This window comes from Neopelma chrysocephalum, unplaced genomic scaffold, assembly GCF_003984885.1.
Source record: "Neopelma chrysocephalum unplaced genomic scaffold, ASM398488v2 Primary Assembly neopelma1_43, whole genome shotgun sequence".
NCBI lineage: Eukaryota > Metazoa > Chordata > Aves > Passeriformes > Pipridae > Neopelma > Neopelma chrysocephalum.
In genome coordinates this window covers 14,224,003-14,236,802 of record NW_020897702.1, presented here as the reverse complement: position 1 = coordinate 14,236,802, position 12,800 = coordinate 14,224,003, and the positions used below count along the sequence as shown (strand labels likewise).

Here is a 12,800-nt window from a genome sequence, read left to right as displayed (position 1 = left end):
ATTCGCAGTGCCGCGTCCCTATTCCCTCTACCCTTCGGGCCGTGGCAGGCCTCTAATCGGGAGGCCTGGAGACAGACCATTTATAACGCTGCTGATGCTTTTGAGGAAGCACGCAGGATCACTCTTGAGGAGAAAAGACAACGCAGAAAGAATCGAACCTTGCAGAATATACCATCTAAGGAGTCTTTCTGCTGTGTCTTTTGCAACCGGACCTGCCTTTCTCGTATTGGCCTTTTCAGCCACCAACGCGCTTGCATGAAAAATGGGTAGAGCCCTTCCCAAATCTTCGTTCGCGAAGCCTAGCCATGATGACTCTGCCTTGCCTCTAAGCTGACAAAGGTCTTTGTTACCTTTTCCCCACAGAAATGTTATGCTTGGTAATTGAATTTCCAGGGGAACAAAGAGTCTAGTTACACACCAGAACAACCTTTATTTCTGTCTTCTTTTATCAAGTAACATCATTTATCCATCCCACCCGTCAGCAGCTCTCCCTCTAGATAAAACAGCCCTCTGGGATCTTGAGACTGGGAGTACCTTAGCACCTAAACATAAGTCCTGCTCAGAGGGTGTGAGGATTTCATGCTACCACCTACCTTTGTTCTCTGCTCAAGCAGGGACTTGGCAGAACAAACCCACACTGCTACACTTAACAACTTCTCTTACTCCAGGATCCCACCCCGTGTTAGCTCCAGCACACTCACCCATGGCTGAAGGTGCAGAACTCTCTCATGCCCTCCCAGCTACTGCACCCGACACAGGGAAATCCTGATGCTGTTTTGCTGACGCAACCTTCAGATTTGAACAACAAAATTATCACCTCTTTTACTTGCATGTGTGGGGTCAGGGAAAGAGGTTTAGATCCTGCTAAAAAGGTAAGAGTGCTGCAATTCAGGGTACTGCAGTTCTGGCAAGCCTCTCCAACCACGTGTTCACACTGCCTCCTAACACAACAGCCAGCACGCTGCTCCAAAAATTCCTCTCCTGACTGATGTCCCTGCAAGACTCCTGCATTCAGCTCACCCTGAGCAGCTGCAGCCAACTCAGGGTGGTACAGAGTTAAACTGTAAGCAAACTCCACACATAGAGTCTCAAAGGTCTGTGCATCGTTGAACACTGTTCCAGAAGGAACTGAGAAGGTACATGAGACTAAATTCAGGGTTTGCTTTTTGCCTGTGAACAAAACAATTGATGTGTTTTCCTCTTGCACTGCCTGGTGAGGTGCTTGCCTACCAGGGTAGCTGCACAGCCAGGATGACAACCACATCCTGCGCTGGCTGAGGCGGAGCCAGGATTGCCTCCTCCTACCCACCCTGCCACTGCTGTAATTGCCCCTGGGTCTAGTGCAGTCAAGATGCCAGAGTTCTCTTAATGGCTTTTATAATGGAAGTTTTTCCATAACCTGGATTATTTTGCCAGGACTGGCTTAAGGTGTGACTGCAGGAATGAAGGCATATAAAAGCCATAGCGAGGGAAGAGAGCAGCTGGGACCGATCAGGGAGATTAGCTTTGTCCCTGGACACCACACATGCCTGCAGATAACAAAAATGCATGAGGAGAGCACTCGAGGTCCCTCCTAGCCATTTTTCAGTTACTTTCTTCTAATTTCTCCTGAATATTTGAGTCCTGAAACCCACAGACAAAGGTCAGACTGTTTGGCTTCACACAACTCAAGGGGAGACTACAGGTTTGTGTTACCAAACTGCTGTGTAACAGTTTTCCTAAGTCTGCAGAGATTCTTCTATCCTCAATCACAATCAAAATGAGCAACAAAAATCATTTTTTGCTTAGACAAAATTAAAATGTACCCTTTTTGTGATTCTTTTTTTCCCTCTGAGTTCATCTCTCCTTGGCAACCTCCTACACACTCCGAATCATTTTGCACATTTTGAACAGATCTGTTACACATAAAGCCTCAGCACTGGTACAACATGTTCGACCTAACTGCATGACCACCTTGCTCCTGTATTAGTCCTATCCCCAAAATCACACTGCCCCATTTACTGAGAAGATAAGCTCTCCAGGCTGGGAGCTGCTTTTGTTCCAGCTACACACAGTCCTGTTTTATGTTTCCTACAGCAGGAAGGCATTCTCTTAACTGGTCCCTTGACATAAACACATATAACCTGTCTGTACAGACAAACATTATACACACACACACACACACACACACACACACAAAAATCCCTTTGCTTCTGCAGCCCCTGTACTCACAGATTTGGCATGCCTATGTCTACCTCGTGAGCACACACTGGTCAGCAGCAACAGGCAAAATATATGCTGCAGGGACAAGAATGTGCATGTGCATTGTACACACGTAATAATATACACACAGAATGAGTAGAATTTAAAATATGCATTTTTTCAAATTATGTGTGAAATATGGAATTGAAACTCAACAGCCAAGTGAAAGGTTTTATCTCCTACAGGAAAATATCTGTCTGATACTTCACATTTTAATGGACTACCTTGGGAATATTCTGCTTGTACTTACCATATCTAAACTTTCCTTCTTCCCTTGCTTGTTTTTTTTAAAATTTCTTTCTCTCAAGAAGTGGCAAATTATTAAATACCCTCCTTAATCAGCATTTTTGCCACTTTGTAGGCAGGGTAGTCAGTAAACTGCAGGAATATCCATTTCATCTAAAACTGGAGATCAGCATCTCAGCAGGTCACCCTGTACTAGTCAGTGGAAAGCAAAATACCTAGGAGATGCACCTTTAGGATGAGCGCCCTTCTTCCCACTGAAGACTAAGAACTAGGGCAAAGGAACATCAATGCAGATCCGGTAGAGCAAAACCCACCCCTGGTGCTTCCTTGTGGCCAGCATAGCAATGCCCAATCTCCTGGACACCCACATACAACTGAGCAGTCACAACTTCTATTTTGCAAAGAAGTAAAAATGTGCTCTGTGCAGAAAGGCAGCAGGAAATGAGCCAAGCCAAATCCAAAACCTGAATGAACTTAATTTAAAGAGGCATGACTCCAAAGTTTGCAGGATAGGTCATCTTAGCTGTAGCATAAAAGACAGCTTTTGGGTCAGAGCTGGCTCTTGTCTGCTGTCTCAAAGAACTACATGAGAGAAGTCAGCCTTCCTGCAAAGACTTAGCCATAGGATTACTTTTACATACTTCATTCATTCATTCATTTATTTTGTTTGTAAATCCACAGCAAAATATATACACTTACATAACCAATGCTTCTCTCCTTTAAATGCCTTTTGGGGGGGTCTCAAACCACATTCACCTATTCCTTCCTCTGAACTGCCCTCCCACGCCAGCCCTTTCCTGATAGCTGTTTTCATCAATCAACAAAGGACAATGCCACTATGGCAGGTGTATCAAGATTTATCATTATCCCAATGACACTGTAAAAATGTCTGAAACAAACAGATACAGAACCTCTTTCCATTCACGTCAGAAAAAAATCCCCACAGAGGTCCAATTCTGTTCAGCTGACATTGACAGAAGCTGCAGAACTGACACAAATCTGTGTCACGATTAGTATGCTTCTTTAGGTCAGTTTTTCATATGTGCATTGGTTTCTTCTATAAATGGAACATTTCTTAGAACAGGAAAAAGGGCACATTTTACTGCTTAGATGCGTCTGTCTTCTCAATGCTCAATTAGCAGTACTGCAGAACAGAAGCCATACTTGACTGAAAATACTGTGCTACTTTGAGGAGATTTTCAGCTGCCATTTATGGCTATTTCCAGTGTACTTTGAGAAGACTTATGTGCTAAGTATCCTATTGGAAACGCAATAGAACATAAATTGAGCAAGTAAATGGACTTTGTTGATTATTTTCAAATCACTAAGAATACCACAGCAGAAAGACTAGAGGAAAAAACAGTAGTATCTGCCTGGCTGAGGCACAGGGACTTTTCTGAGGATTATGACCAGATGAGTTGAAAAACTATGTTAGAGGCATTCAGAGACATTAATTGCAGGGAAATGCTTTGTGTCTTATTCTTTTGGGATATTAGAAGTTCAAAGGAGAAAAGACAAAACACCATGGACACATGGATCATTTCAGAATAGTACACAAAGAATCAAATATACCGTCCAAAGACCACATAAAGCCCATTCAGCTCCTAAGAGAGCAACTGGCCAAAGAAGGCTTTTTAGCTTGGTTAAAAAACAACACCAGAGGTATTTAAGTTATCAAAAAATGTTCTGACATCAAATCACCTATTACACTACTCTAAAGACAATAATGACGTACAATGTACACTGCAACTGCCTTTTATCCATGCTTTCCCGAAACAACTAAAAAAACCATATCACAAACTGTGATCTCTATCTATCATATATGGAGAAAGTGCAAAAAAGCTTGAGAAAGCACTTGCTTACTTACCACTGTCCTGAAAATCTTTAAAAAGAAGCTGAAGATTAATGTATTTAAAAAAAAAATACAGTCACCAGAGCAATATAAAGGGATTCCTCTGCAGGAGGAAGTAGCCACCATGTAGTGTTTCCCCAGGCTTTTCTGCTTTATTTTTTCCACTATGTACTTCTCCACTCAGACCCGAATGTCCAGTGATGAAGAACAGCCTCTCTGGGCTGGCGAATTTCCTGGGCCCTCACTGCACAAGTACAAGGCAAGGCTTAGAAGCTCAAAGGAACACGTTGTTGAGGGCCACTCATTCAACCACGGCTGGTTTGTTTCTTCAAGTTTGTATGGCTTGGTGGCTCAAGACAATTCTCTCATTAGGCTCTGACAGAATGTCGTCATTGACTCAACACAGCAACACTCTCTGGCACAGTGTTGCAGATATCATCTATTCAGACAAGTCCAACATTTTTTAACACAGAACCTTCTTCAGTGCCAAGGGTTCTACATACATCTCAAACCGTAACGCCTCTGTTCTCCACAGGCTGCTCAAAAACTTTGGACAGCACATTAGCCTGATTTTACCCTTTATTTTTACTGAATTTTGCTTAGAAAACAATTTATATATGAAAAAAAGACTAAAAGTTTCAAGGAAACCATTAAACCACTTCAGTGAAGTTAATATCATCAGTGTTAAGCAACAGAAAAACACTCTGACCAAAGACAGAGTTATAAATTTTACCAACTAAAATAAGTCACAGAATACTGTCTCCATTACCAGGAATTTCATTTTGGAGTTTTGTGATATGTATGATAAGGATTCAAGATACAGGTAATTATATATTTATAATGAACAAACAATCATACAGAGGGGAACAAGGATATTTCATTCCGTCCAAAAATATCTACAGAAAATCAAATCTTGGCGGATACTGCATGCAGCCACAAATCCTTGTGCTCCTTTTAAATACCATGCTTGTTCATTCCTGCCTGACTTGTCCTTCAGTCCGCAAAACTGTAACTAACAGAGGGGAGGGAAGCCACCTCTTACCTGGTTTTACTCAACAAAAGGAAAATTCTTGCACTTTGTAGCTAGGAGAAACATGGCAGTTGATTAGAAAGAGACAAAAATATTTTTGAGGAACATATGAAGGCCATTTGCTTATTCTCTTAGTTTCACCATTCCTAATAGATGGCAACCATAAATGCTTCCAGAGATTTCTTTCACTGTGCATTACTCCATATTCAAGCATTTAGGTACCTCTGTGTAAGAAAAACTAGCAACGTTTGCTGTCTTTGCTCTCTTCTAACTAGATGAGACTTAAGGAGATAATACTTAAGGAGTATTATTCCCACATAAAGGAGACAGAAAACTGACTGCATTGGGCTTTTCCCCCTATCTAACTTGTATGAAACCAATATTTTGCAACCCAGAGGTTGGCTACTCTGTGAGTTTGTTTCCTTGAAAGGGGGAGGTGAAGAAAGGACTTACTGATGCAAGGATGGGACCAAAATTTTCCATCTCTCACATTTTAAAATGAAAATCATTGCAATTCTTATGAAATATATAGCATTTACTATAAACTGAAGTCTTAGAAAAGCATGGCCATGGCAGGGGCTAAATTGCAGTCACTGACAGGGCTGCCCTGGTATGACCACGCTTATGGACAAGAGTATCATTCATTCTCCAGAACTAGTCATTTGTGCCTTTGCTCATCAACAGCTTAATGCTCCAAACAAAGGAAGCCCGCTTCCCACAGGCACACATGCACAACTCATATAATCAAAATCAGAATTTCAAGATAGTTAAAATATTTTTCCCTAGAAGACTTTCTTACTTCTCTTCTGCTGCCCTTTAAATCCTTCTGCTTGATACCTTCAATAGTGTAAAGCAGTATAAACAGGCACTACTGCCTGTTCTTGGATTTGTCCCCTGGGTTTCATTTCTGTGTGCAAAGGGACCTGTGGAAATACTACAGCAGATCAGGTAAGGGCTTCTGCCTGCATAGGTTCTACTCCTGTACACCCACAAAAACGTGAAGTGCACCTCCATATATGAATATAACTAAGCCCAAAGCAATGGTGCAGAGAAACATACAGCCAAAACTTCATATAGTGACAGTAAAAAGATGAACTGTTCATTTAATTTCACTGCTGTATCACCAGTTCACATCTAGCCAAGTCTTTTGCGACCACAGGTCAATTATCTTCACCATCTGGTGGCTTGTGCAATATGGTCTGTAACTTAATAGCAGTCACAGTCCAGTGCACCGGGAAGGAAAGCTCACAATGCAGAAGACATCTTTGCATTTGCTTTGAACTAGTCTGCTAACAGGCAGTCCCAGGCAAAGAGACAAGGGCCTGTCTGAAACAGGAATATTTATCCCCATGTATCATTAAGAAAGCTGACTGGCAGGGCAGAAAATCTTCAACTACCATGGAGGTGCTTCAGCAGAGGTTTTGTCATGATTTAGTGCTTCCAAGCTAGCATCATTCACTAACTGAAAAGTCCCTTAAAAGCAAAACTAAAAAACATTGCTTAAACCAGTGCTTAAGAGTTTAAAACGTTATGTCACTCTCTAAACCCAGCTCTTGTTGAACATGTGTTACACATAACCAAAGCCTGACACACTTCCTGCGTTGGCAGGGAGATAGTAATGGAAAAGCTCTCTGAGGCTACTTTTAGTGATTTACAGCAAAGAATGGAGGGGGGGGATCACATCTTTCTTCAATATGTTTTTTTACTAACGATATATACATGTTCTACACAAAACTAGTCTAAGCTACTTTGCACTAAAACTAGAACAAAGTAACACAAAGGTGGCAAGGTCAGTGACTGGCATTTCAGTTAATCCTGCCCAACATCACCTGAGGGACAGGATTTACCTTAATTTTAGAAGTCAGAGAATGTGAGAGACATTACCCTGAACTCTCTCCATAAACAGAAGAGAAACACAGTAAGTTTTCAAAACAGACAAAACTGCACCTTTACTGGAGCACAGCTAAAGCTGAGAAATCACTTGCTGCCCCTCTAATAATGTCCCCAACATCTGCACCAAGGACTTCTCTAGCTCAGCTCCATGATGTTCTCACCTAGCATGGGCAATTCCTTAAAGTTGAAACAAATCAGATCATAAACAAATCAGATCATAAATGACCTATTTCCTTCCATTGAGTACAAAGGAATTGTGGTTGGCTAGCTTGAATGCATTCTTGCCCAAAGAGATTTCATCCATGAAACCTAAGGAGATGACAATGGCATCCATTTACTATCTTAGAAGGAAAATACTCCTTCATATACCTTTTGTCACACATCAGTTATGTATCTTACAAAATAAACCATATGGGCATGTTGTGTGACCATACACACAACAGATAAATTAAGGTTACACCAGCCAGTCTGTTTCTTCCCATTTCTAACCTTCAAGTCCTGGGAATGCTACAATAATGCTCCTGCATGTCTCATATAAACCCACTGCAAATCCACCGATTGTTCATACGTTAAAGAAGAAAATTACTATAGAGGGAGCAAACAGTCATGAAGGATGGGTCTTGTGCTTGTACAGCATTTTTTCTGAACTTCAGAGGAACATAAGGAATTGTGGATCTTAATGTTGCCCTCAAAGGGGAGAATGTTTTAGTGGTCCCAAACAGCACAGCTAAGAACAAATATTTGAATCACTTTTTCTGAAGGCTACAAACTAAGCAGGTGACATACAGGTCTGCTGTACTGATTTCCCCTGTCCAGAGAATGGACTAGATGCAAAAAGCAATATTAAAAAACCCCATACGAGTTTCTGTCCTCCGGTTTAAGCTTTTGCTGTATACAATCCAAAAGCAAACACAATAGGCCTTAACAAATTATCAGGCAAAGGTACTGTTCATAAGGGAAGTGGCAGCAGGCTCTGCTGGCCACATCCACTGCTTCTCAACTGCAAATGAGGAGGATCCAACACCTTCATGAGGGCTACGCCAAAGACTTGAACATAGTAAACTTCAGGCATTATCCTATAAAGCAACAACTAATTCAAAATGAAAATCCCTATGGATAGAAGTTAGAACATCAGTAAGAAGACTTAAGTACTATAAAATGCATGGACACATCTCCCCATATGCACAGGAGAAAATACTACCTTATAGGACTTAGGAGCAAGAAACTCACTGTATTTTATTAACCATCAAGTTCCCAGATCTGTAATAGCTGTTTATACACCTCAATCCCTTTGGCAATATTGGCTTTAAGGTGTTTTTAACATCTCAGCCCAAATTACAAAGTATCTATGAATTTCCAACTCCATTTTCACTTCCAACTACTTCAATTCTGTTCTTGCCTGATCTATAACTTATGTTAAAACATATGGCAGTGTATTTGCTAAAAATTCCCTCAAAAAGTATATTCCCTAAATCAATTCTAAAGAGCTTCAGATTTGAGATCAGGAAAGGGGTGGAGGGAGAACCTAATAATGCTTTGTTGTTTTTCTGTTGGGGGTTGGGGATTTTTTTCCCTTCTTTTTTTTTTCCTATGAAACTAGCTGAAGGAGCCAAAAGTTACCTAAAGTTAGTTTATGAAGTGAAAATTCTATAAATTTTCTAGTGGAAAGGCAATTTAATCTTAGTTCCAGATACTGAAATGCTCAATATACATTAAAAAAACCAATCAAACAAACAAACAAAAAAAAACCCCAAAAACCTTCATAAAGGTTATTATTAAATACTTTGGAGAAAAATTTAGGAAAAATACTGCTCATGTATTCAGTAGGAATCCCCCGTGGTTGCCTCATTTACCTCATTACACATATGCATGCACACACACAGAGTGTTAATTGCACTCCAAAAGAAAACTGTAGGCACAGACTGCAAGAAATTAGGTGGGTCCATCCCCTGGTTCTCTCCTCCCAACGGACACCTACTATTCTTCTAAAAATTCCCTACAGAAAAAGAGAGTGCTAATTGTAGCCATGACAAAGTGTTTTTCCATCATCACAGAAATTTAATTCCTAAATTTGAGCCAATGCACACGCAGAGGCAGAGACCAAGTAGAGGTAGGAGTGATGATGGATCCATGTAGCAATTCATTCTAGCAGGAAAAAATTTAATATACATCGAGAGCATAATCCCATAACTGGCAGATACGCGTCAAAATCTTGAAAAGCTTATTTTCAGCCTCTTAAAGCTAACTGATGCAACACCTTCCTGTGAGAACAATGTGTAGCCCAGGCACTTGCCTGCCATACCACAGAGTTACCACAAAATGCATTAGTTCCCTCTTCAGGGCTTATTCTCTTACATTCTTCCAGGAACAATGTGGGACTTCTTTTTGTCCCACAGTAATGAGGTGCTTAGCTCAAATCTCAGTACCTGTCAAGAGTTGGGAGTTCGTGCTGTCTTGTGACAATCAAACCTACACCAGACATTCAGGTGTGCAAGGAGAGAGCTGTAACAGAGAACAAGCTCGAGCCACTGTATCAGTTATTGGTATGACCTCATCCGTAATATCAAAGGCAAGGCCACATCTCATAAAGAACAAAGAAAATAGTAAGAACAACGAGGACCTTGAAAAATCTCTCACAGAACTGACTTTAAAAACTTGCAGACCTGTCACACGACAGAGATGTTAATTCGCAGAAAGTCGGACAAAGAATGATAAGCTCAGGGAAAGGACATCCATCGTCCTCGACTCAAGACCTGAAAGAAATCAGTGTCAGCTGACCACCACTCATATGAACTGTTCCATATCAGAGGTGGCAATAGGCTCCAAGAGGAAGCCCAGGAGGCAAACAGTAACATATTAGCACCGACAGTGACGGATTTGAGGACAGACTTGTGAGTCTGCAGTTGCACTGGCAATACCAACACAAGAGGCTGTCCATAGGTAGAGAATTGATCTTCATCTCACCTCCCAGGCTTGTTCTCCAGCATGAGACACTCTCAGGAATGAAGAGCGCAATGATGAATGCATAAATTCCTCTAGGAGAGGTAAGGTCAACATGTAGTAGTGGAAACTGCCCCTTTCTCCCTATACCCTAATACAAGCAGGAGTGTGGGAATTCATCTTCTCTAGGTCTATCACTGACAAATAGCCACTTGAGTGTAAAGGCAAGAACCAGCTTTACACCTACACACAACTGCATCACAGCCACTCACACCACCTCTGCAAGAATAAGTTTTTAGGTGAAGCACAGGAAGCTTGTGTCGAATTCAGGGCACACGGAATTGATGCAGGTGAAGAACAATAAGAATTTTGCCAGCAGAAGCAGGTGCTCACACTTGGCCTGCAGTGCCTTTATTCTAAATAAGTAATTCTCTGCTTTACCATCTCTTCTGAAACACTATTCTAAATGAAAGAGAGCAGCATTTGCAGAACTTCAGTTTGCTTAGAAATAAAAAGAGGAGGGCAGGCTGTGAAGAAACCACTCTGCAAATTACGGGAACTGTGGCACAGTATGGAATTATGGGCTTCTAATGGCCTCCAGTAAGCAATACATAGGCATCTTCTCCTTGAAGAATCTATCATGCAGCTAAGTGAACATTCCTCTGTGGACATTGTTTTGGATTTCTAATGGGTACAGAGGCTCTGTTGGATGGGGAATCAGACAAGCTCAGGAGAGCTGGGATCCCTGCCCAGACAGATTACAGTACACACAGATAAAGTGACAAAAGGGGGGAAAAGAGTCACAAGTGGCAATCATAGTTAGAAGGAAAACATGTTGAGCCATCTTAACTACCAGGAGGGAAAGGCAACCTTGATTCTAAAAAGGAAATATTGCTTAGTTTTCTACTTCTAAAGGTAGTCCTCAAGTGTCACAAAAACTGTGAAAAGGGAGATCAGTTGTGCATCAAAACTAGAAAAGGAAAACCAAATTTGCAAATTTCAGTAAAAATCAAGAAATTAAAATGAGTTTAATTTTTTATAATATTATATAATATATATAATACATTATACAATTAAGAGTTGTAGCAGTATTTGAATCTTATTCGTATCAATTAATCACTTAGCCTCAGTCTAAAAATTATGTTTTCTGTATGTTGGAGTAACTAACACCCCAACTTCACAGCGGGAAAAATTTTAGACATATAACAAACTTCCATACCCAGGCATGCTCACAGATCACAGAGTAGTCTGAGTTGGAAGGGACCCACAAGGATCATCAAGTCCAACTCTTAAGTGAATGGCCCATACGGGGACCAAACCCACAACCTTGACATTATAAGCACAATGCTGTAACCAGCTGAGCTAATCTCAGGGTTTGAAAGATTACTTTTTGTATCCATAGGTAAAAGGTGTAAACTATCACAGACTGCACATAAATTATTGTTTAAAATCCTAGTTTAAAATTGGCTAATAAGCTGCCTTTAGAAAGAAACATTCATATTCTTGTAATTTATGAACTTTCTGTTATTAATTATGGATGACTGAGACAACACACACAGGAAAAAAATCATCATGGTTGTCAAAGGAATTAGCTTTGTATTCAGATATTTTTATGCAATTTTACTGTGTTTAAATTTTACAAAGATTCTCAACCACAGCCGAGAAATGGTCGGATCATTATTAGAATGTACCAGTATCAACAGTTTTATACTCAGGGATGTTTTTTTCAAAGCAAAGATATATCATCAAACCCCTTGGTTTCATAAAAGGAACATAAAGATAGCTTTCAAAACTCTTGTGACACTGAACTAGAACTTTGAATTTATAATTAACTACTCTAATCACAGACTTAAAAGAGCCCTGTTTGGACCTTTTTAATGTCAGAGCAATTCATTGTGACAAAAGATTATTTTTATCAGCTTGGAGATAGCAATCTTTGTCTGAAAGAAGATACTCCAAGGACTCAGTGTTTACAAACAAGCAGGAGTTCTCAAGAGAGGACATCTCTTACTTATACACACAACAGGAAAAAAACTATATACAACTGACAGGTTGAGGATTTCACTTACTTAAAGTACCTAAAAGAAAATGGGAGTTCCTTTGAAAATTCATCTCCAAGTGAGGGTTGCAGAGTCAGCTCTTTGAAGATTAAATAACTTTATAAAGGAGATAATATGGTAGAAATAAAACTTCAATGTCACCTGTTTGACTTCAGGTCCTTTCATGATTTGGCTACATAAATTTTGGCATTATTGAAAGCTGACATTATTTTACCATATCCAACTCACAGAAGCAAGACATCCTCTGAAGGAGGTTACAACATTTTTTTTTCTTTTTTTTAAGACAAAACATACATACCCTTAAATCTGGAGAGAAGTTGTCTGCTGAGGTGGAGATCGAGTCGGACGATATAGCAGAAACAGATTTGGTGTGAGTAGAATGGTCCGAGTGCGAAGTGGAAGCGCTATAAAGAGAAACACCAGATTGTATCAAAACTCCGCTGAAGAAGGCTCAAAAGCTCACAAGTTCAGCCACTCACAGTCATCTTGGGCATTTTTTGCTATTTCCACCCTTTCCAATCTCAGTTATTCAGCCCTC

General features: G+C 40.4%; 1 protein-coding gene across 2 annotated transcripts in view; it reads right to left on the bottom strand.

The window, feature by feature from the left end:
* MTMR2 (myotubularin related protein 2) overlaps positions 1-12,800 on the bottom strand; it is a 66,633-nt gene that overhangs the window by 31,371 nt on the left and 22,462 nt on the right. For both annotated transcript variants that reach the window (XM_027677377.1, XM_027677376.1), the window contains exon 2: positions 12,561-12,666. In XM_027677377.1, coding sequence (XP_027533178.1) covers positions 12,561-12,666 — 106 coding nt within the window. The remainder of the gene's footprint in view (positions 1-12,560; positions 12,667-12,800) is intronic.